Source organism: Cyprinodon tularosa, unplaced genomic scaffold (genome assembly GCF_016077235.1).
Source record: "Cyprinodon tularosa strain WSP-4 unplaced genomic scaffold, ASM1607723v1 ctg197, whole genome shotgun sequence".
NCBI classification, from domain to species: Eukaryota; Metazoa; Chordata; class Actinopteri; order Cyprinodontiformes; family Cyprinodontidae; genus Cyprinodon; species Cyprinodon tularosa.
Genome location: NW_024038720.1, coordinates 4,215,417 through 4,241,413, shown reverse-complemented (window position 1 = coordinate 4,241,413; position 25,997 = coordinate 4,215,417). Strand labels below are relative to the sequence as shown.

Sequence of the window (25,997 nt, the reverse complement as noted above, 5' to 3'; positions counted from 1 at the left end):
TTGTGCTACTGTAGCAATCTGATTTTTCTCGTTTCAGGCTTTTTACAGAACGCATCTGCACCTTGATTAATGTATAGTTCAACTCAAGACCACAAAGAATTTCACGTGTACTGCGTTTGGTTTCATTGGCAGGGATTGTTGACACAGCCAGGCTGATTTGAATGGAATTTTGTTTAAGGCTGAGTTCTAGACAATTTCAGTCCAGAAAACAAACCAGTTTTAGTGATCACTCTAGTATGAAAAACAATCTTTAAGAGTTTTTGTTGATAGTAGGGCTGTAAATAATAATCGTTTTGTATCGTTGGACTAATTTGTTGGACTTTATAATGTTTGTTGTACAGCATTTTGGGCAGATGTACCTGTTTTTAAATGGGATATAGAAATAAAGTTGACATTGAGATTGACATAGACATACGTTTATGTCTTGTTAAGCACTATAACAAACATTAAACTATTTTATAGATAACTGAACAGGAAAACTCATGGGTTTCAATGTTTTGCCTGAGAGAAGTTTGCACCAGGATTTTCCATCTGGACTTTAGGATCTGTTGTCTCTTCTGACACCACTGAGGGGCGTTATAATGACCTTGCAAGTTGACGCTTTGCCCTTGTAGAATCAAATTAAAAACTGGTCTAACACCAAATTTGTTGTCCACATATGTGAATGATTTTGTTAGTCTCTATAATAAACTAAACTGACACACAGCATGCAGGACAAAATGAAGAAAGATGATTGTACGTCTGGGGAGCAGAAAAATCTGCCATTACAGCTTCAGCAATGACACAATACTGCATGTAACTGATCAAATTCAATTTGTAGTAAAAACCTTCCAGTAGAGGGTGCTGCACTCATATTTAATTGCTTCATTCCCAATGTATAAAAATAAAAACTTACAGAGCCTTTATTTCCTTGCTTCCATATAATGTATATTTTTTCCAACAAAAAATGAATATTTTTAACACCAATCAATTTGAAGTTGTGTAAAACTTATGTAACATAAATATTTGAATAATTCACCACTGGGAACACATGGAGCTGATTGGTTCATCTCCTCACTCTGTGACTCCCTTCCTCTCAGGCTACAAGTGAAGTTGAACCCTGCAGACCTCAGCCAGAGTCAGCTGTAAGGATCCTCCTCTGATCAGCATCCAGACCTGTGGATTGTAAACACAAGAAACCCTTTATGTTACTCTGTGAAAGATGAAGACATCCGATTGACGCTTAATAGTGTCAGCTACCTGGACAAAGGGAGCCCCCCTGGTTTGTGGTTTTATTTCAGATCTTATTAATCCTGACTGAGGCAACATGCAGCAGCCTGAACCACAGCAGACAAGTCAACAAACAGCCACAGAAACTCTGGATGCTGCAGGTAAAGTCCTCTTCACTTAGAAAGATAAGCATCCTTTATGTGTTCCTTCATTTTCACCATGCCAAGCATGTGCTACTTTAGGACAGTACTGCTTTTTGCATAAGAAAAATAAATAAAATTTACTTTCCTCTGTGAATTTTCAGGCTCAACTGATTCATTCCCATAATCATAAAAAAATAAAAAATACCTGGGAGGAGCCCCTCTTTATATAGTGACTTTCTACTATAAAGAGACATTCTTCTGGTCTGCATGCACTCAATATCCGTAATTATTTGGCTAATTTCTAAGGAAACAAATGGCTCAATACTTAATTTACAGTCAACATACAGACAGCATTAAAAATGAAAACAAACTTGTATGAAGCGCAAAAAATCACACATAACAGGTTCTACAGTTAGAGAATAGCAGGTATATTAATTGCAGAGATGTTAAAACTTCTACAGTGGCTGTTTTACTTGTATAATGCATTCATTTTCATCCTTTATCAATAGCTGAAATACATTATGGGCCGGATCTATCAAAGGTTTGCGTGTATAAAAACGTGAGCTATTTCACTGTACACGCTAAAAAATGTACAAACTGATCTATCAACAGCGTGCTAAAAGGATTTGGTCTTTAAAATGTGCTAAATAGCGCCTCTTATCCATTTAGTACTTTTTCTGCGATGAATATGCAATATGGGGCGTTTACACGCAAAAGTGCGTCTTGTGGGAGGAGAACATGTAAATATATTAATTTAGCACTCGCAAAGAGATTTATCAAACCTGAAAGCAATTTTGCTAACGCTATCTGACTCTATATTTAACACGTTTCAAAAGAAGGTGCAAATGGTCTGTATGCGTAATTGCGCACACATGGCAGCGGTTATTGTCGCAAGGAGACATCGAAATGAAGCAAGGAGATGCAGAGAACGCATTTTTTCACTCCGTGTAAATATTTTTGGAATGAACGAGGAAACGATCATCAAAACATATCGTTTATCCAGCATTGCCATTTTGGAGCTGTTGGGGGAACTCCGAATGGATTTGGAGCCAGCCACAAGGAGGACCCACGCAATACCAGATATCACAAAATTCCTTGCAACATTGCACTTTTTTGCATTTGGGTCATTCCAGCGTACGGTTGCAGCGAGAGCTGGGATCTCCCAATCTCCTTTTTTCAGAAGTGCTGTCCGACGGGGTCGGGGTTCTCCCCCTGAGCCTGTGGAGCAACGTGCCAAATGCTGCGGGGATCTCATCCACAGTCACAGGCCAATACAAAACACCTGGGTTTTTTTTTTTTTTTACTGCAGCACATACCACCTTAGGGAATAAAGGTTGCCAATTTATATATATATATATATATATATATATATATATATATATATATATATATATATTTTTTTTTTTTTTTTTTTTTTTTAATTTTTTATTTTTTTTGTTGGGGGTCACTGTAAGATTTAAATTTCTTAATGCACTAGTAGTTTGTACAGACTACAAACTACTTTGCCACAAACCACAAAACGCGCAAAACCATCATTTAAATAGGGCGTCTCCAACAGTTTTGCACCTTCCACCAGTTACGCAATCACTCTTGTTAAATCACCCGCAAACCATGGTTCAACCCCTCGCGCAAAATTCCAGTTTGCGAGCGCAAATTACTGCACGCAAAATTGGATCTTGATAAATCCGGCCCTATGTATTTTCTATGATTTGTGCAAAATATTGTCAGTATATACATAATGTCAGAATCCACATGTTGCAGTTCTGGAGAAATATCAGCTGTTATTTTCCTGTTTCTTCCTCCCTGTCAGGTCTATATATCCGCAGGGGGAAGACAGCTCTGTGGGTGACCGTGTCCCTGCTGGCTTTAGCTTTGGTTGTCCTGACCATCGGTCTCATCTCGGCTACTCGCACAGACAACGTGGCTGTGTCTGGATATTACCCTGGCATCACAGTGAGTGATGTGTACCTTCACAATCCTTAGAAATTAGATTTCAACTGGGAGTTTTTATTGTAAATACAATTATTGTTGTTCTGCTTCTAGCTCAGTTTTGGAGCATTTCTGGGTATTGTTGGCATTCACCTGGTGGAAAATCGCAGACCAATGGTGAGTTTTTTTACATTTGAATGTTCGTTTGAGGAAACACTGTAAAAAATTTACTAGTTTAATCAATCTAAGGCTAAACTTTTAGATTCTGAATAAAAAAAAATGCATTTTGAACCTAAACTCAATACTTAATATAACAACTATAGCTTGAAATACATTTTTTATTATTTATTTTTATCTATTCATTTATTTGTCAGGAACAGTATATATTAATTAACATTTCTGTAAATGTGTCAGTATTAGCTGTGAAGCTGGTGTTCAACTGTTGTCCCTGGGCAAAGTGTATAATGCCAACAACAGTTATAAAAAAAATTCTAAAACAAACAGAAAATTAAAAAATTTCTGGCTACATACTTAGATTGGCAGGCCATCCAGTACAGACAGAGACATTAGCATAAGTATGTACAGATATCTACAAAGTAACATCAGATTACACTGAAGATTAAGATATTTAGACAATATACACTTGTCTAAATAGTTAAAGGTGTGGGTTTCTTCTTTTCTTTTTTATTGTATTTTTAAATAAAATCATTTTACTCCATTGGCAAATTGTCTAAATTTGAAATGAGGTAAAATACATTGACTTAGTTGTATTTTGTTTTTAACATTAACCATATACACTGCGATTTAGAATTTATGTGCATATATTTTTCCAATGTCAAGTGCTTTATTACTACAGTGGAACCGTCTTTTCACAGTTTCATTTGATTCTTCAATTGGTATTTTCACTTTGGAAACATCTGTTATTCTATGTTACCTTACAATGCTCTGGAATAGTGTTTTTTGTGCTTTTTTTCTCCCTCCTAAATGTTTCACATCAAACACCTTTTGACAGAACCTGTAAATATAAACTTGACTTTCACATGAGGATTTCATTTGTCTTCATGAAGCAGAATTACAAACAAAATGTAACTTTATTTGAAAATGTTTTTATCACTTTAACCGCTGATAATACCCTCGCATACAGCAGAGGTTCAGCATTTTAATCGTTCTAAACCACTCAGAAATAGGAGTCGGTTTGTTTTGTATCACTGTGTTGCTACATACCCAGAGGGTAAATTTATATTTTTCTTCTTTAGAACCTTTAGAATCTCCTTCTACTTCATGTTGTCAGGCAGATTCTTTTAAAGTTATTTTTTTATTGAACTGTTAAGGAAGTAGCTGATTATTAGCAGGAAAAACCGATAAAGAGAAAAAAAAACTGCTTTACACAGAGCAAAGTTGGTCTGGACATATTTTTTATTTAATTAAAAGTAAATAATTTTTTAAACACTACATTCCAGTAATAATTTAGGTGATACATTAGATGTGACGTAAAAGCAAAGACAGAGAAATCTTCCAAGGGGAAAGTGATTTTTCACAGTGCAACAGATATTCTTTATCTCAATCAACCACACAAACTATTATGATCGATTTTATTTCTGATTAAGTTTCTCAAGCAACATGTTAGGAGGTTACAGTACTCTCTTCCATGCAAATGAAACAGAAAACAGCAATGTGTTGTGATTCAAGTATGTAGTCAATCAAAATCATGTTTTGTAATGCTGAAAACATTACTGTTATAATATCATTGCATGGCACCCTTTCCTTGTTTTGCACCAAGGTGAGTTACTGTGAATTTGAAAGATTTATCATCTAAAAACAAGACCATGTTCCCGGAAAACAGGACATATATAACATAAATTATAGGATTACATTACAGTTACGTATGTTGAAAATTTGCTAAACTGTTTTGCGGGAAATATGCTCTGTTGTGAGAAAGAGGCAAATCAAATCACAGGATGGAAGAGTAATGAGTTCATGGTCCTTGTGCTCAGGTCAGCGTACCTGAGTGGATTTGTGGTCGGCCAAATTTCTCTCCAGACTTCAGTGACAAGAGAAACAATTGCATTAGTATTGGCCAGCTGCTAGCAGAGAACCTTTACTTTAAACCAGAACAGAAATAACACCAGACTGCCTCTTTGTAAAATAAGATAATAAAAAGAATATAGGTATATATCCTGTTCACGCTAAAATGCTCACTGTCAACAAACACAGCCTTCTTTAAATTGGGCTCACTCCCTCCTGAACTTGATTTTCCTCTGATAAGACTATTCTTTGTTGATTGTTTCATAATATTTTTACAGCGCAAGCTTTAAGGTTTTGTATTAAGATACACTGGTAACAAAACTCCAACCAGCTTGACATAGGCAGTAATAGCTGAAGAAAAACTAATTCAAAGCATGATGCTGCCACTACCATGCTTCATTGTTTATTGTATGTTTTGGTGATGTTTAGCATTGTTTTTTTACCAAAATTTTATTTTATCTATATATATGTCTGTTTTGATTTATACATGACCAAGATGTCAAACAATTAATCGGACCCTTACACATTTTCCTACGTGTTTTTACAGAACTATTTGCTGCCTCTTTGTAAAATAAGATAACAAAAAAAAAAAATCCTGTTTACAACTTCTTAAAAGTAAAGTCAGCAAACGACACTACAGAAAAGAAAAGAACACAAAGCATAGCTGGCCCAGAATCAGTCTAAAGCCAGTATAAGCCAGTTAGTGACAATGGTCCAGTCACAATGCAGCTACATGACCGAAAGCAAACAGAAGGTGTTATGTGACATTCAATGATCAGTATCACATTAACAACACTTGAAACTCAGCATGATACCAAGTGTGTCTAAAGGGGCTTACAGTGATGTAGAAACTCTTTTTATTGATGTTTAATTTGTCCAAATAATTGTAATCCACATATTAAATTATTAAATCAATTTAGCTCAAGCTAGCTCTTTTGATCAAAACTTTTGTATCTTAATTGAATAAAAAAAAATTGGCTTCATAAACTCGGACTGTGAAGATTATTTTAGGCTTCAAAGCAGTCCTTGCATTTTTTTCCTTTTGAGAAAAGTATTTACATTTCTTTTGAATGTCTGCCTTTTACAGAAAAAAAAGAGCTATCATCACATAAATCAATTTAATTAACTCTAAAATATTAATTGCTACGTCTTCAAAACAGATCAATAACCGAATACCTGATAGGCAGTATTTTATTTTATTTTCAGTCATTTTCCTTATTGTTTGGGACATATTGTGGTACAAGAAAAATGTTAGAGAAACCTTAAATGTGTTTTGATGGCTTTACATTTATTAATTTGTCAATTTTTCCAAGTAACCCTCACTCTGAAATACACCTATCCTACCCAATTACTCATTATCGCCTCTAAACTAAGAATGAGGAATGTCTTTCGTAAAAACATTCTGTAAATAAGGTTAATATTGCTTCATGTGGTATTTTTACACTCTCACTTTAAGACTGCTATTACTAAAATGTTTCCTTGTGTTTTGCAGAGATAAAAAAAGGTAAACTAAAGCCATATTGCACAATTTCTGTGTACATATTTTGAATATCCTTCATAAAAGACTACAAAAACCTGATCAACATTAATTATTTTAATCGCAATATTCATTTAACCCATTTAAGTCATTTTCTTATAAATGAATCCCAGTCTGGAGAAGTTGAACTGCTAATTAAAAGTTTCATTAGAGAATCTCCTGGCATGATAATAGCGTGTTCGATGTTCCTTTGAACATGGCTGTGATACATGAGTTTGGATGTCGTGAATTTTTCATGAAGTGCCGGTGGTATTGTGTGCCCTTCTCAGATCACGTTAGCTTACTTTGTGAGACAGTGTACCGTGTCTAATACCGTCTTTATATACACTCGTCTGGTTGCCGTTCTCACACAGTGGGAAATGAAGCTTCTGTCTGATGCATTGCTATCAAAGATAAAGTTAAATTATATATTCAATCAGCGAAATAAGTCCTGACTCTTTCAGGTTGAATGTTGTCTGTTTGTTGTTACGATGTGTGAACAAAGAAAACAACCTGCAGCATCTTGGCCGCCTTTCTGGCATCACTCCTCCACTTCTGTGCTTTAAACTTTAATAGTGTGATTGCTGCCATGCTAACACTGGTCTACAGTATCTCTTCTGAGGCACGATGTTCGCTCCCACACAGGTGTCTAATTCTTCTCTCTTAGATCTGATGGCATCGCTGTAACATGAGAGCCGGTTCGCACAGCAAAAAAGGAACAACTATCCGCAGCACAATGTTTCGGATACCTGAGAGCCCCTAAGGCCGGTCTCGCTTCCTGAATTGGACTCTTTTCGTTCTCTGACCTCATAAAGCAGCCATTGGCGTTGATATGTTTTGAAATGTAAACAAGGAGAGCAGTAATGACTTTATAAGGGCCAAAATACATATTTCCTTCCTCCCTTGGAAAAATGCGAAGTACATATGTAAAAGAATCAACTCAACTCAATTCAACTTTATTTATAATGCCCTTTAAAACAAAAGCAGCTGCCATAAAGTGCTGTACATATCAGTTAACAATAAAATTGTATAAAAACAACATAGAAGTTTAAAGGAATAAAACAAATATAATAATATTAATTAATAGAAAAAATAAAACCAAATAAAAAACAATAGATTGGTAGTAACTAGTCACATTTTTATTATGATTATTATTATAATCATCATTATTATTAAGTATCACTTATCATACTTGAGTAAAATTATTGGCTGCTGTTAGGAATAATCTGGGTCATTCGTTAAAAAAACTTGCTAAACTTTAAAATAACTAGCATGTTGATATTCTACATTAGTTATGGACATTTCTTCCTGGTCGCACTTTAATGCTATAAGGTAAAGGTTCTAATGCTTTTATTCATCTCCCTCAAATGTCAAAATAGCTGAGGAAGAACATACTACAAGATCCCTTTTGTTAGGATGATAATAATTATCTTCATTCATGTACCTCACAAGGTTTATTTTTTTACATAGAAAGTTATAGTTTGTTTCCACAGTGTTTTAATGTTATTGGTCAGAGTAAAAATACAGTGATTCCAAAAAATAAATTTCATGTCACAATATTTTTTCATTTCAACTGGAGTTTTTGACAAATGACCATATCCAATGTATATCTTTATTGAAAATTATCAATAAATTGTCTGTTAGAGTTTACCTTTTCTTCCTGATAATTTTATTTATCACTAAAGATAGTTTGATAAATTGACTAGATAGATGTGTACATATTAAGGAAAAATGCAATTTAGTAAATCGTGAGAATGTTAGTTTTACATTAGCTTGTTGAACATGAAAGTTTTTTAAGTAATAATTTTAAGAGGAATCAATATTTTGGTGTTTTAAAGGCATGGAATTGGATTCATATCTTGGACAGGAACAAACTCCCTGGACTTGGGTCGGTTTTACAGGAACCGTCTCAAATGTTTAGCTTTACAGTCTCCATTTCTTGTATATACTCTGCTGTTCATGTAAAAATTCTAATTTCATTTTGTTAAATCATTCGAAATACATCATACCCTTTTAGGAACCTTTTATATCCTAAAAAAAAAATTGCAAAAATTAAACTCTGTACTTACATATGTCCGCAAAAACATAATGAACATAACAAATGTACCTTGTTATCATGAAAAGATAGGAGGAAGTAAAACGAGACCAGTCCAACCCCTTCTCCAAAATTAATTTCTTACCTTTTACAATTACCCAGATTCTGTAATGACTCAGAAAGTAGGGCCCAGTATTCAGGCAAGACAGAAAGTGGAACACTTAAAAAAGTTTATTGAATATTGAAACAAAGGCCAATCTGCTGCGGCTATGGCATCTGAAGCAGGAACGTCCATTAGAGAGAAACACAGGTTAGTGACTGTGATAATCTGATGGAGGATGATTATGAACGCGTAAGTCACTAACCGGGTTTGACAGTTCAGTCCGTGCACAAACAAACGAAGATGATTCCACCCAGTCGACTTAACAGTAGCAGCGGACGCTGCCAGAAAGTTCCAGACATGGAAGGCTACAGAACCGACAGGAGATCGGATCAGAGCTGATGAAGACAGACAGGATAATCCACAGGGCAAAGCCAAGAGGCATATCCAGGTTCAAACTACAGAATAATCCAACAGAAGTCCAAAGACAGGTATGCAAACTAATCAGTCAGGGGCTGGCAGGCTCAAAGGATCAGAATCAGACAATCAGAACACTAAAGTAGCACTAGAAAACTCTCTTAACCAAAGGCTAAAGATCAATATGACACTGATGGCTGGGAAACAGGGAGCTTAAATAGCCACATGTTTAGGCAGAGCTAAACAGGTGAAGGAAATGATGGCTGGCAATCAAGTCAGCCATCAGCGCCAAAATCATGACAGATTCCTGATCTTAAAGTTTAATGTGAAGAAAAACGAAAAATCTGTGTACAAATTCAACTGTGACGAGAAAGATCTCACGCTATTTTACATAATGCAATAATATTTCAATAATGCATTATAGATCTGTAGGTTTAGATACCCCAACTTTAGCATCCATACAAACATTCATACCTGCATAAATAGTGACCCATAGGGACAGTTTATACTCATGCCATAAATCCCCTTGGAGGGGAGCCTCCACTCTGGGTTCCTGAACAATACCCTGGACCTCATAGTCCTCCCCGGGCGCCACACAATGGCAACCCGCCGCTCCCCAAGGGGATGGGTCAAAATGCAGAGAACGAATTTCCCCATTGTGGGACAATAAAGGGATTTATATCCAATCCCTCTCTCCGCACCAGAGACATCCACCCACTCACCCCAGCACCTCTTCCCTGTACTTTGATTTTGGAAAATGTTATAGGAGTTTTAGCAGCTCGTAACCTCTCCAGTAATATGAATATGAAGGTGAAAAATGATCTTTGTGTTTGGTCTTCAGAGCCACATTGATAACAGGCTTCACTGCCCTGATGCTCTGTCAGATTTCTTTATGACGAAACGCTTCACGTACCTCATGTTCTCTCCTACTGCAGCATCCTCTTCAGTTACTGCCATTATCTGCCACATTGCAGTCCTCTTGGTCACCTTGCAGTTCAAAGAGTCGAACCTTTAAAGCGGCTGTATTTTACCCAACAGGCCATGGCCCAATCACTTCTTATTACCGACCAACCAAGCTGTGGTCACAATTGGATGATAGCCCACCAATCAGTGGAGGAAGACCTTGCAGCGGTCATCGAATTCCGTTACATAACCTGATAGTTATCTTTACAGGGGCCATAAAATTCCTCCCTGTGTCTTTATCTATTTGTTATTAATGTTCCCCCTTTAAAATTGTATCAAAGATTTTATTTTTCTGCGTTTAAAATGTGGTCCCTTGTTTTCTGTTGAGGCTTCACATCACAGAATGTATTTTTATATAGTTTAAAAGGCTGATGGTGAGATTTGGGCATATAAACTGTGTCCCAACCACAGTTAATTAGCATGAGAAGAAAGTATAAATGCTTTAAGAAATAAAATAAGACCAACTCCAGTGAATGCAAACACATACAGAATACAGGGAAAATATATATTAAAGATTACTTTTGCTATTGATGCGTAGCATGGAGCATCTCTGCCCTTGTTACTAACAGCTATAGGCTTCTTACTGATCACAGTTTAATCCAAATGCTTTGAAGGTGGAAAATAAAATAAAATGGATGAGACTGGTCAGAAAATGTCAACCATTCTGTTGAAAACTAATCTTGATTTCATCGAAATGGATTATGTACTGTAAGTGATGAATCAACTGCTCGTAATTTCGGACTGCTTAAAAAAACAACATGATTCTGGTATGTATGGATGTATTAATAAGCAATGAGTTGTAAACAATCTTTCGCGGACTCTAAAGTGTGTTTCTTCCCCATATGTTGTACCGTCTGCCAACCCATTAAATCAGAATGCATGGAGGTAGTAGTGTAATGATCTGGGGCTATTCTGATGCTTCGGGGCCTGGGTGACCAATTAATTTAACTATTTTCTCTATCAGAAAACACTGAGAGAAAATCAAATCATCATCTTCATCATCATCATTTTGAGGTTCCAAGTTCAAGCACGCTTAGCTTATATAACGGCACAGCGAAGAAAAACCCATCAACAAGCCTCCCTAACTAAGGGGATCGTCTTAAAGTCCAGACTTAAACCAACTAAGATGCTGTTGGATTGCATTTAATGGATCCTTCCTGACCTTTTGTTTTGAATAAATCTAAACTTGTTTAACAGAAAGTTGTGCTGACTTTCTCAACTACAGCAGGTAGCAGAGCGATTAAGGGTAATTACAGCTGTTTGATGGCAGGTTGACCAAAGCTACAACCAATTATTAGGAATGGGGGGGGGCATCATATGCTCTAATGGGGTCATGTTGGCTTAGATTACTTCGATCCATCCATTTTCTGACACGCTTAATCCCAAGTGGGGCGCGAGGGGTGCTGGTGCCTATCTCCATCTGTCTACGGGCGAGAGGCAGGGTACACCCTGGACAGGTCGCCAGTCCATCGCAGGGAGGTTTAGATTACTTATTAAATAAAATCATCCTTCCAAATGATTAAAACAGATTTTTTTCATGAATATCAAGCTGATATTAGAATTAGTTTGATTATCTTAAATATGCAAGCATTGAAAAAAGCCCCCAAAAAAGAAAGCAATGAGGAGGGATTATACTCATTTTTTTATAATGCAGATTGAAAAATCACTTTGAAATAAAAAAGAGTGAACTTTTAAGAGTAGATTAACCATCTACAATGTACTTATACAGAATATGATTATTCAGTTCTACTGGAGGTTTGGGGGTTTGATCTGCAAAGATGTTTTATGTGCTGGCAGCTGTAGCTGGGGTAATCTGAAGTAATGCAGTTGTCAGGCTCTATTGTCTCAGCTGCTGGCTTCATCTCCCACTTGCAGCCCATAAAAGTGGAGTCATTAGAACCGCTAATGAAGTGGAGAGTCTGGACCAGTGGCAGATAAAGCCAGCCAGAAAGAGATTGCTTCCTCAGCTTGGTTCTTTATTCACTTCTCTGAGGAAAATGCATTTCAAAGACTTGATGAAATTATGCCTTTCAGATTTCCTGCTCATTGTCTTCTGAATCAGTTTGATTGAAAATATTTGAACCACTATGGAGCACAATTGTCTATACGTGATACAAACTAAGACACAAATATTATGCTGAATTTAATTTGGAGCTTTATACTTTTATATCTTTTGTTCAGTAGTAAATAACAGGTTTGTATATCCGTCAGCAAATGTCAGTGAGAGCAAAGACGTGGAGCCTGATGAAAGGTCGAACATATAAAATGTGTAGCTCCAGATGACCTTTTTCAGAATGACTACATATTATTTTCCAAAAAAATTGGTTTACATTAAATTGATTAAAGCAGATTTTGGGGGGTAAATTGATTTCCAGGGCAATCATAACTAGTTTGATCTAAACTTCTTAATCATTTTGAAATTTAAAGAAAGAAAGTAGATACTGATGCCGACTTAAGGATAGTTGACATCCCCTCAAACTGTCATGTCATTGGTGATGTGACAAAAATTTAAGTTAAAAATAAAACAAAAAAACAGCCAAAACACCTTGGCTGACTGGCTCCTCTTCAGACCAATACATTAACCAGCTGAAATCCTTTGCTGATATTAACTTTTTTTGTATTAGTATTAGCAAAGTGCATACATTACCGCTACACCCATTTACTATACAGTAATAACATATACAGTTGTTTCAGTTTGTTTTGACATATACAATCAGCTCCCTTGTTTTGTTCACATTTGTGATCAGATGACTGTTACCACACCATGCCATGAATCAGTTCACCAGCTCTCTGTACTCAGCTTCTTTCCCATCTTTGATGCACCCAATAACTGCAGAGTCATATAAGTATTTCTGCAGATGAAAGGAATCTTTCTCATACTGAAAGTCAGAGATGTACAGAGTAAAAAGGAATAGAGACAGAACCACCACTTGTGGCGATTCTGTGCCGCTGACTAGTTGATTACACAGCAAACCCTTCAGCCTCAAACTGGGCTGTTTTAATCTTTGATCCAGGCTATTGTTGATACCTCCATCTTAGTCTTCTGAAGTTTCTCATAAAGAAAGTCAGGCTGAATCGTATTAAATGCATTGAAATAATCCAAGATGATGATCCTCTGCAATAAGCAAAATGCAGGAGGTCCTGATAGCTGCGTGTTCCTTTACTGAGCTGAACCAACAAAAGTGTCTCTGCAGCCTTTATGATGTGTGATGTCAGAGCAACAGGTCTATTGTCACTGAGGAATGTTAGCTGAGTTATCTTTGGTACTGGAACAAGGCAGAAGGTCTTCTACATCACTGGAACTGTGGTCCTGTGCTGTAGAATCGCAGGGAGCTGCTGAAGCTGAGGCTTCAGGCCAAAGGAAGCAGGGTGCTTTCCGGCTTCTTCCTATATGCCTCCTTGCTTTCTCTTATCTTAACCCTAAGTTGCTTCTACATACTCCTCAATAATTCCCTGTCTCTCTTCATTAAGGCTTTTTTTTTCTTGTTTAGGAGATCCTTCAGATCACTGGTGATCCAGGATTTATTATTGCGGAAGCATCTCACTCTTTGGTTGGAGCTCAATAGGAATCATTGTCATTTTTATTACATAAATGGAGGAAGAAAAATAATGTTGATTTCAAGAATTGGACTATATTACACAGTAAAATGTACAGTTAAACTTGAGAGAAATACTCTAAAGGTATAATGAGTTTTAGTTTAATTTATTGCTGTACATAATTAACTTTTTTTTAATGGTTAAAAAGATCAGAGGTGGGGGGTGGCCTTTAAAAAACCCTGTACCAGTTGATTTCTAATCTAACTCTATCTCTACGTGTGACTCACTCTATGTAGGAAGCTCATTTTAATTGTTTGTATCCAGCATCTCACTCTTAAAGTTGTTAACATTATTTTATTTAACTTGTAAAGGGAAAATTTTGCTTTTGAAAAATTTCATTATTATTTCTATGTAAGAAACCAAGGAACTTAAACTCTGCTTGAAGATTAGATGGATCTTAAAACTGTCTAAATTTTTCCAATTAAGGCCCACCTCCTCCATTTACGATCACACGAACCTGCCAGGGTCCCGGTCTCTCCCTGAACAGTTCGTGCATTCTTTGCAATGAGAAAAATCCATGTTTATTCCCAAACAGCCCTTTTCTCTTTCCATCTGCACCAATATAGATCTGGCTAATGGTGTATAGAGCTGGCTGATTGTTTCAGAAACTCATAAAGTCCAACTTTTGACATTTTGAAGTGTCAAACGTCAACGTACTAAAAGGTGTAAAGATAAATTTACATTATAACAATTTAGATTTTTTTTAATAATGCGTGTTTTTTTCCCTGCATTCAGAAAATAAAAAGTTATTTTTCTTGCACTCATTAAAAAAATGTATTCATAAACTTTTAACTAATCTTTGATGAATAAATCAAAGATAAGTTTATGAAGATGAATAAATAAAATGTTTTCATTTAAGGTTTGAATATCTGTGTTGTTCATCTTTAAAGCAATCAAACGGGTCCAATAATCTAAATAAAATTAGAATCTTGGGTTACACATCTAGCAAATTACAAAGTCGTGCCAACGTTTAAAAAAAGAAAAAAGTTTCTGCAGTGAAGCCTTGGTGCTGTGGGGCCATCTGAATGTCTTTAGCTGATGCTGATTAGTAAATTTTATGAGCAGACATTTGTGAACTGACAGCTGTGTCTTCCAGACGGAGAGTTTAAATTTACATGATGAAACCCTACAGTGTAAAAGACCTGGGTGGATATGTGAGTTAGATCACATGTTTAGAAAAAAGAAAGGAAAAAAGCTAAAGTCAAAGGTTATTGATCAGTGATCAGGAACTGAGAACACTGTGGATTTGTGTATGCGGCAGACAGAGGGAATGAGATTGACCTCAAGGCCACCAAAAGGCCGTCCCTCTGCGCTGCACCTGGAGCCAGCCTGTAAATCAGCCACAACGCTCCAATGTGTTTGGCAGAGGAAGCAGCCATACATTTCCTTTATCATCCCGCAGCCCAGACAGCCAATCAGGGAGAACACCACCCGGCATGTGAAGATTACCTTTATGATTGTGTATGTTGGTGTTAGAGTGAGATTCCAGGCACTGAGTGATAACTAAACTGAAAATAAATGCAAACTCAACTAAAAGAAACCTCGAAATTGTAAACAGAAGTTAAATATTTATTTAAACATAGCCATTTTTTGTTATTTGTTCATTTAAGTTCTAGAATCATTCGCAAAATTGATGAATGTACAACCCTACCTTTGCAAATAATACTACTAAACCATAGGTTCTGGCAATCAGGACAGAGAACACAACATAACAAGTTTGAGATGCTTACAGGGTACTTTCTTTTAAACAGTTTTTCATATTGCTTATTTCTCTTTCCTCCTGCTTTCTTTAAGCTCGTAGCTGCAATCGTCTTCATCAGTATCGGTGTCATTGCTTCTTTCTTCTGTGCCATTGTGGATGGGATCATTGCTTCAGAGTTCATTGTAAGTATTGCCCTGATTTTTCTTGAAAAGACATAAATCCAAAGGATTCTAACCTTTATTTTGTGTAAAACAAACCCCCCCTAGTGTTCAAGCTTCACACAGACACACTGATCAGGTCAGGAGAAGACCATATCAGATGTCCTGATCTCAGGTCGCCCTGTAGAGAGGCTCCTAAAGCTTTTAATCAAATTAAAGTATCAAAAAAATAAAAAAAGAGATGCCAAACAATTTTTTTTTATAAATTACAGGTATCAGGAAAGGATGTTTTAAATACACATACTAAATGATTATATGTGCATTACGCACATTACATGACATAAGCTCATTACCATTTTCCCTTTGGAGAACATAGACTCCTGCTCCTAATGATATTCTAAAAGCTGCACTGAGCTCCTGATATTGATCACCTATATTGTATGGTCTCGTCAGATTTATGCATTTGGTTCTCATGCAGTAAAAGTCCTATCTATTGCACATTCAGGGCTTGGAAATTAAAATGAATTTTATTAGCTTTGGTGAAGCATAAAATGCAGTGAAGAATAATGGGGTAGCTTTTTGCAGTCCAGTGCAGGGAAATAAGCAGATGTATGCTGTAAACCTTTGCAGCTTCAGTGACACTCAGACTCAGAGATGCAACTCAGACCCACGGTGATGAAAAAATGTTTCTCTAAATATAATAAGAAGAGAAAATGTTATGATTTTGCATGATGTGTTTCACACTTAAATTTAATTTCTTAAACTCTTTTCACTGTTTCAGGACATAAGGCCATTGCAGGAGGACATGTGTGACTATTACAGCAGTGGATCGGGATACGCCTACGATAACTACTATACTGAGGTTTATTGCTTTAATTTATCCATGCATATGGACTTTTATAAAAAAAATATATATATATATATATATATATATATATATATATATATATATATATATATATACAAAAAGATAACTCTTAAAGCCCCAATCCTTTTTGTTGCTGCGTTGAACATTTTTGAAGCATACGGTGACATCTAGTGGCTTAAATGCGTTACTACACAGAGAAAATCCTGCCACTTTGAAGCAAGGCAAGTTTATTTGTATAGCAGAGGTGTCAGAGGTATTGATCTTTATTAGTCAAGTAAAAGTTTAAATCCTACTGTTTAAAAACACATTTTTAGAAGTTAGATTATTAACTTAAAATTGTTAGTGAAGTAAAAGTAAATTTTTTAAAGCTATTTAAATGTTTAGTAATGCATCAAAAATTGTTAAGGACAGATGCGCAACTGTATTAAAGGAACCTTTTACTACAATTCTGGATGATAACCTTTTTATAACTAATAATAACTCTGTCAAATTTAACTTTACATAATCTTGAATAGCTGTTTACTTTGGTGCAGTACCGAGTCCAACCACAAATAAATTGTCTGGATGAAACTAATCATTTTGATGGATTTCATTTTCTCAGATACTAACAGGCCATTATGAAAGTGAACTTAAAAGAAACAAAACTAACAAGTCTATTTTTTAAATGTAAGGAGTAGAAAGAAGAGATAATAGAAAAACAATGAAAGGAGAAGTAAAAAGTTGTCTAAAAATAATTACTCCAGTAAAGTATAGATAGCCAAGATTTCCTCTTAGGTAAGGAAAGCAAGTATTTGTACTTTCTAACTTGACACCTCTGTATAGTACAATTCATTACAAGGACAATTCAAAGTGCTTTACCTGAATTTAAAAAAAGAAAGAAAAATAAAAGCAAAAAATTAAAATAAAAACATGTTAGTGAAACAAAACAGTTGGAGCACGACCTCAAACTAATAATACACTAGTTAACAGTTTAACTTTAAGAGTCAAAGGCAGCTCTAAACAAATGGGTTTTTAACTTTGACTAAATAGAACTCATGCTTTCAGCACTTTTAAAGTCTTCTGGGAGTTTGTTCCATAAGTGGAGCATAGGAACTAAATGCTGCTTCTTCATGTTTGGATCTAGTTCTGGGTAAACGGAGTAGGCTTGAACTAGATGACCTGAGTGGTCTGGGAGGTTGATAAATGCATTAATTATTCTTTTCTAGATCCTGCTTTGACATTAGTCCTTTAATCCTTGGAATGTTCTTTAGGTGATAAAAGGCTGACTTAGTAACTGCCTTTATGTGCCTTTGAAGGTTCAGGTCTGAGTCCAACATGACACCAAGATTTTACCCATAATCAATGGTAGTTGTAAGTCTCCAGTTGTAGTTTCTCAACCTTAAAATGTCAATATGCTCCTATATTTTCCACTCTCCTTGAAAACTTTCAAGAGGTTTCCTGTTTTGAGAGAAGGATTTACCCACATGGCATTTACATATTTCTATTTATTCAAACTCAAACCCTTTTTACCCTGTTGACCTCACTGCAGGTGACGTGCCGTTCATTTAACAAAGCCTGCAAGATGAAACTTAGGAGCAACACCTGCTACTGCTGCTACCTTTACAACTGTGAGAGGTAAGATAATCAGACTTTAACTAAGCACTTTGCAATTTTAAATCTTACATTAGGAGTGTCTGACTGAGACTAGAGGCGGTTTTAATGTTGAAGAAGTGGCCCCCCCCTTTAATGGGGCACAGCCAGTGGAGGGGCATGAGAAAGAGACTAAATAAAAATTATCCTTTAGGGTCCTAGAGAGGGAAATGGTGAAATGCTACTTGGTTATCATAGCTCACTCGAATGCATCCCAAGCACATCCATGATTTTTCACAATTTAGAGATCCCCAGGGAATCCCAGACCTTTTTGTAGAGACCTAAATACTTTATGCCAAATAAAAATGATCAGTTTTGTTTATCAACCATTTCCTCTCTTACAAAAAAAATAAAAAAATTCAGACCAGACAGACAGTGATAACTTATAAGGCGTTAATTAAAAACTGCGTGCGGCTGCTCGTCAGCTGAGGCGGGCTCACGGGCAACGCTGCTGGCAAAGTTCAGTCCTAGCCCAGGAGAAGGGGTGAAGACCATAGGAGTGGAAATCCACATCTTGAAATGGAGCCATATCAGAGGTCCAGAACAGAAGAGGAGCAGCGACCAGCAGGCAGCCAAAACACGCAGAGGAAACAAGGGCAAATCCAAGCAGTGGTCAGAAGATCGGTCCAAGATCGGCAACAGGTGGAATCCAGAAAACAGTCTGGAAAACACAGAACAGGCAAAAACAGAGCAGAACAGGGGCAGCCTAACTCAGAAATCCTCTGTAGAAACAGGTCAGGATCAAGCAGAACTAAACACATACAGAAACGCTAGAATTAGTCTCGCTAGAAGCTCAAATAATCTGGCACCAATGGCTGGGAACCGGTGATATAAATAGGAGCAGGAACAGGTGAATCTGATGAGAGATAATGAGCGTAGGGCGGAAGAAAGCAGATAAGAAATAAAGGGGTAAAACCCAGCTTATGGTGCCAAGATCATGACAATAATAAAGGTTTAATGAGAGGTTAAGGGTTCAAGCAACATATATGTGGTCGACAATAAAATCTGTTGTGTCAGTAGGATTCTAAATATTAATATGATTAAGTTGAATTGAATAAGGCAGAATGATGAAAAAGCTGTCCCTATGTCCTTCAGAAGTCTAAGCCTATAGCAGCATAACTATAGAGATAGCTCAGGAAAACCTGAGTCACTCTAACTATAAGCTTTATCAAAAAGGAAAGTCTACACTTAAAATTAGACTGACCCTAACTGGTAGTTGGTTCCACAGGAGAGGAGCCTGATAACTAAAAGATCTGCCTCCCATTCTACTTTTAGAAATTCTAGGAACCACTAGAAAACCTGCCGATTTAGAGCGACTTAACAGGAAGCCAATTAGGAGAAGCTAGGACAGAAGAGATATATCTGTCTTTTTAATTTTCATAGGAACTCTGGCTGCAGAATTTTGGATCAGCTGAAGGCATTTAACTACAGTTTGATGACTTCCTGAGCTTCCTAGCTTTGCCTCCCCTGTTCCTGTTTGGCTGTGACAGCATCATGGAGAGAAATATCAGCTGTGCTGCTGCCATTAACACCTTTGTTTATAGATGAGGAGATCGGCCTGTTTTTCAGTGTAGTCCTGTTTCTCTGACTGAGACTGGCTGGATGTGCTCTCTTCATCCTCTGACATGGGAGCTGGCTCGGAGCTCGTTTGCCTGGCTGTGTGTTTCCTGGACAGGGCCGCCTTTTACAGTTGCTGCTTCGGTCTCCTTGAGCCCCAGTCGGCCTCGGCAGATGGCCGCGCACACTGAGCCTGGTTCTGCCAGAGGTTTCTTCCTTTTAAAAGGGAATTTTTCCTCTCCATTGTCACTACAAGCATGCTTAGTGTGATTGCCGTCGAGTCAATTAGTCAATGCAATCAACTGGTTTTCTTAGATAGAAAACTTTAAATACATTTGACTGTATGATCTGGTTGAATTGAAGTGCCTTGAGACTAAATGTGTTATGAATTGGCACTATAGAAATAAACTGAATTGAACTGAAAAAAGCTTGTTGGTGATTACAGATATGCTCATCTTGCCAGATTAATTTGTCTGCAGTTCAGTATGGCCACATTTAAAACAGTAAAAGTCACAGCTGCCCTCTTTCCTGTTCCAGCACAGACTACCACACCCATTACTACGAGTTCACGGGGGTCAGCAGCTGCTGGGATGTGATCCACCTGCACCGGCTGCTGTGGGCCTCAGTGGTGCTGAACGTGGTCGCCTTGTTCCTGGGCATCATTAACGCCGCCATCCTCGGAGCGTACAAGGATATGGTGAGACGAAGTCCCAGAAGACTTACAACAGCAACAAAAAACTGACTAAGGGGGAAAAAACTAAGAAATTCAAAAAATAAAAAGTAGTTTTAGTCCTGAGTGAAATAAAATATTGCATGTGGGCTGTCGCAGATGTTGGACTTTTATATGATGGTGTATCTTTTACTGTCTGCAGACTTCCAGACATCTGTTTCATTACGATATATGATCGGTGCATGACTAATATACTATTTAAACAAGCTCGCCCATTTCTGAACTGCCTGATATAAAGCCCAATTTAACCATTAGTTCTTTTCAAGTGTAAAAGTTAAGGTTTTGGAAGTGCTTTTACTAAAGTTTCTGTTAAGTGCCAAAATTATCAACACATAGCAACAGTATGAAAGCCATGTTTTCACCATTGAAATGTTTGTTTTTTATTCTCTGCTGAATTCACCGCTGTGTTTGGACTCAGTTTTTACTCCTAAATGATTGATGGATCATAGGCTTCCTGGTAACTGGGAGTACTGAAAGCAGTCAGATTAGACAACTTCAGATAAGCAGTCAATTTCCACAGAAAAAAAGGCTTTATGAAAGAATAGAAAACTGATGATGTGCTTCTGAATATTTCACATAAGTCTGACTTACTGGAAGCAAAACATCACAAAAAAAGCTTCATGTGACGATCTGTCTCATTAGTTTAGGACTAATGAGATTGTAGAGTTGGAAATCATTGAAAAAGGCTATTTATTTCAGAATTTTAGTTGGAAAAAGTGAAGCAATTGGATAAAAATATATACATAATGTATATATATATATATATATATATATATATATATATATATATATATATATACAGACATACACATATATAGGCTACAGTATATAAAATTATACTGCAGTCAAGTGTCAGTAGTACTGCCATTTTGTGAATATTGCGATGTTCCAGTTTAATGAGATTAATATTATTTTTTTTTTCCTGCAGCAGAAGCCCTCCCCTCAGGTTGCTCGGAGCCCTGCACCACCACCCCACATCCTGTACAACCCGACCCAGCACATGCTGTCCTATTCAGGCTTCTGTCCCTCAGGACAGGCTCTGCCCGCCTACCCTAACTATCCCATACCTATGCAGGTACCAAAGCATAACTGCTAGGAAACAATTCGATGCTCCTCTGTCATTTGAAATCCCCCCATGTGTAGCAGAAAGTTTTTTTTTTAATGCTTTTACGTGAAATATTTTGATAAAACTTTAATCTGATCAAATCTTTGGCCATTAAGATCAAATATATATGAAAATAATTTCACTTAAAGATAATAATGGGGATTTAACTGTTAACCCCCCCACTGCACAGCATGCCAGCAGCTATCAGACACCTGCTACTCCCCAGATGATCCCTGAAGGAGGCTCTGGAGTCTGCCCCTCTGAGGAGAGCCAGAGCCAGCCGCCCACCCAGGCTCCCACTCAGCCACAGCCTCAGGGAGCCAACCAGGACCCTGGAGGCTACATGCTGACTCCCAATGCTCCCGCCCTGTACGGATCCTCCTACAGCCCCTTTGAGAAGCCTCCACCGTATGCCTGCTGAGCCCTGGAGAACACACAGAGAGGTGGATGAGGAAGAGTTGGAGAAGGACGTCTCTATCCGGCTTAGGCTGAATGTAGCAGAAGACACTTTGTAGGCTGAGTTTGTAGAAAGGAAACTCACAAACTACATCTGAGTTCTGTTTGCACCCGTCTTATTTATTTTAACTGATCTCAGACACAGACAGATTAGCAGATTACATCCTATAATATGCTGTCATTTGAGGTAATCTGCTTAGTCGTGTTTTTGTAGCATTAGATTATAATTGGTCTTTCATAAAGGCAACATCTAAATAAGATTGATTTGGCTCCTTGATATAAGAGAGGAATAATCACTCTTGGAGTAGCACCTCCTAAATAAAGAGATTATGCATAGTCCTCAAAGAGAGGCTCACAGTAGACATTTTTTCACAAGTGTCCAACTTTTAAAGTTTAGAGTATTGTTCTTGTTGATAGATCCTGTGAATTTACTGCATAATAGAAGAACAGACTGATCTGATCCATCTCGCTTAGGGCCTTGTGAGAGCATTGACCTCCTTGAACTTTTAAAACTTTTGGCACATTTCAAGCTTCAAACATAAATATATAGAATTGTAACTTCGTGTGAAGAATCAACATTAAGTGGGACATTATCATGAAATGGAACACAATTTATTATATTTAAAAACGTTTTAACAAATAAAGAACTGAAGAGTGGGGCGTGCAAAATGAATCTGCCCCTTTACCTTCAGTGCAGCATAATCCCTCCAGAAGTTCAGTGAGGATCTCTGAATGATCCATTGTTGACCTATATGACTGATGAGGATAAATAGAATCCACCTGTGTGTAATCAAGTCTCTGTATAAATGCACCTGCTCTGCGATAATCTCATAGTTCTGCTAAAAGCATAGAGAGCATTGTGAAAAACAAGAAACACATCAGCTCAGGACAAGATACTATCGTGGAAAAGTTTAAAGCTGGATTTCGATACAAAATGATTTCCCAAGCTTTAAAAAACCTAAGGAGCACTGTAATATTGAAATAGAAGGATTGCAAATTTATGAAGACCTGTAAATTTTGAATTGCTCGTGATCACTGAGGATGATCTTCAGCTGAGGCGGGACACTCTGTCTGTACGACAACAATCATGTTGCACAAATGCTGCACAAATCTAGTCTTTATGAAAGAAAGCCATTTCTTAAAGATGTCCATAAAAAGTCTTGTTTAAAGTTTGCCACAGGACACCTGGGAGACAGCAAAAATGTGGAAGAAGGAGATCTGGTCAGATTAAACTAAAATTGTTATGTTTGGCATAAAAGCAACACAGCTCATCACTCTGAACACACCATCCCCACTGTCAAACTTGGTGGTGGCAGCATCATGCTTTGGGCCTGCTTTTTTTTATGCAAAGACAGGGGAGATGGGTGTAATTGATGGGAAAATAGATGGAGCCAAATACAGGACCATTTTGGAAGAAAACCTGCTGGAGTCTGCAAAAGACCTGGGACTGGGACAGAGATTTATCTTCCAACAAGGCAAAGATGAAGCAAAATCTACAGTGGATTGGAACGATTCACAAATAAACATATCAGGTGTTAGAATGGCCAAGTCAAAGTCCAGACCTGAATTTAATCAATAATCTGTGGGGGGGAAAAAACGCTCTCCATCTAACCTCACTGAGCTTAAGGTGTTTTGCAAGGAAGAATGAGTAAAAATGACAGTCACTCAAAGTGCAAAACTGATAGAGACATACCCCAGGCGACTTGCAGCTTGTAGCGACTTGCAACCCAATTTTTCAGTGTAAAATATCCAATAAATTTCCTTCCACCTAATGATTGTGTCCCACTAGCTGTTGATTCTTCACAAAAAAATTTAAATTTCATATCTTTATGTTTGAAGCCTGAAATGTGGCAAAAGGACAAAGTTCAAGGGGGCCAAATTCTCTCACAAGGCACTCTATAGATTGTCTATATTCAAATTAAAAGGGCTTTCTCAAAATGTGAAATGGAGATTAAGTAATGTTCATGTTGCTCCTGTTTATGTTTGTGTTTAATATTCAATGTGCACTTAATAGTCAACACTGTATGTATTATTGATGTGTGTAAACAGATGGGATTCTCATTCTGCTGCTATAAAATTAATACAAATGTATTGTTGAACCTATACATGTGCAGTAAGGGCTTTTAAAAAAGATATCAGATTCTAAATTTTGGAAAATAAACATATTTTATTGTTTTCTGGGACAGATGAGAATAATGCAACGTTTATGTATGAGGCAGTGAATATAGTGTAATATGTGGGGATGTCCCTGAAATGGGCACTAGGATTATCAGTCTCATTTACTGTCTTTGCTAAAATATGTGGATTTCCCAGAAATGTTTTTTTTTTTTCTGTATAAGTTTCTGTTTTGGTTTTGGAAGAGAATTTAAGTAAAAAGAAATAAAATGTGGTTCTGCAACTCATTCTGTTACAGGTTGTTTCTTTTCCCCAGGCTGACTTAATCTTTTCTTATCCTGAAAACAGGACTTTAGATATTTACTCCTGTGGTTCTGCTACTTGTTCATTAATGCTTTTTAAGGGCCACAACAGTAAGCATACTTTGAATAAAAAAGTTTCTGACGTTTAATGTTTACTTCCAATTAACCCATAAGAACTTGACTCGTTCTCATAATTTCCTGTCTTAAAGAAAAATATAACTTAATTCATTATCTTGATCCAACTGGTTTAGATTTATATATATATAAAGAGCAACCAATCTGCAGTAATCTAAGAGTGTGATCCTCTCGGTGATGTCTGCCTCTTCTTAATGACAGTGGGTTTGTTGGAGCAGGTGTATGATGGCATCATCAGCTCCACAGCAATAAGCAAACTGCAGGGGGTCCTGATAGCTGCTTGTTTGAGGGGAAATAACAGAAGTCTCTCTACAACCTTCATGACATGGGATCCAAGGTAACATGATTATAGTCACTGAGGACATTTAGCTGAGTTTTCTTTGTAGCTGGAACAGGGCGGGACTTCTTCCACTTCCTAGTAATCATCTTCTGGGTCAGCCTGAAGAGTAAAGAGGTGCTGTAGAATCCTACAGAGCTGCTGAAGCTGAGGCTTAGGGCCAAAGGAGGCAGGGTGTCTGTTTGACTAAGGGTAGGAGAGAACGATGCTGAGCTTGTACCTGAAGCAATTATTAAACATGTTCAGTTCATTAGGTCTTTCCATACTTCCATCTGTCTGGATTTCCTTCATCCCTGAACAAACACCTGATGTTGTTCTCCAGGAGCTTGCTTTCCAGCTTCCTTCTATATGCCTCCTTGCTTTCTCTTATCTTGATCCTAAGTTGCTTCTATATACTCCTCAATAATTCCCTTTCTTTCTTCATTAAGGCAATTTTTTTCTTGTTTAGCAGATCCTTCAGATCACTGGTGCATTATTGGGGAAGCATCTCACCCTTTAGGTGGGGATTATAGTATCTACAAAGAAGATTATACAGCCAATAGGAATCTTTGTCCTTTTTATTATGTAAATGGAGGAAGAATAACCAATATTGATTTCAGGAATCACTGCAAAAGCAAAACTGAATTGTATTACACAGTAAAAAAAAAAAAACAGTTTAAAGAAGTACTCTGTAAAGGTACAGGCTTTGTTAGAAGTAGTTTTAGATTATTATATTGAGATGCATAATTTACTGCACTTGACTTATCTTTCACTGTTAAAAAGATCAGTGGGGGGTTAAAAAACCCTGTATCAGTTGATTTCTAATCTATCTCTATCTCTATGTGTGACTCACTCTATGTAAGAAGCTCATTTTAACTGTTTGTTCACGGCATCTCATTCTTGCAGTAAATAATCTTATCTTATGACCTTGGGTGTTTGTCAGAATATAAACAAACTTAAAAGTGAGAATTTAGCTTTTTTTTTTTAAAA

General features: G+C 37.0%; 1 protein-coding gene across 2 annotated transcripts; it reads left to right on the top strand.

The window, feature by feature from the left end:
• The first annotated feature begins 1,073 nt into the window (after window positions 1-1,073).
• LOC119782676 (transmembrane protein 255B) lies at window positions 1,074-24,531 on the top strand. 2 transcript variants are annotated; one of them, XM_038283736.1, is made up of 9 exons: window positions 1,074-1,370; window positions 3,163-3,305; window positions 3,396-3,458; window positions 15,729-15,818; window positions 16,576-16,656; window positions 18,191-18,276; window positions 20,386-20,545; window positions 21,510-21,653; window positions 21,874-24,531. In XM_038283736.1, exons 1-9 carry the CDS (start codon window positions 1,307-1,309, stop codon window positions 22,102-22,104), a joined length of 1,062 nt encoding a protein of 353 aa, XP_038139664.1. In that variant the 5' UTR covers window positions 1,074-1,306; the 3' UTR covers window positions 22,105-24,531. The 2 variants fall into 2 exon arrangements, with proteins under 2 accessions (XP_038139664.1, XP_038139663.1); XM_038283735.1 differs by having other exon boundaries at window positions 21,507-21,653.
• The last annotated feature ends 1,466 nt before the right edge of the window (window positions 24,532-25,997 follow it).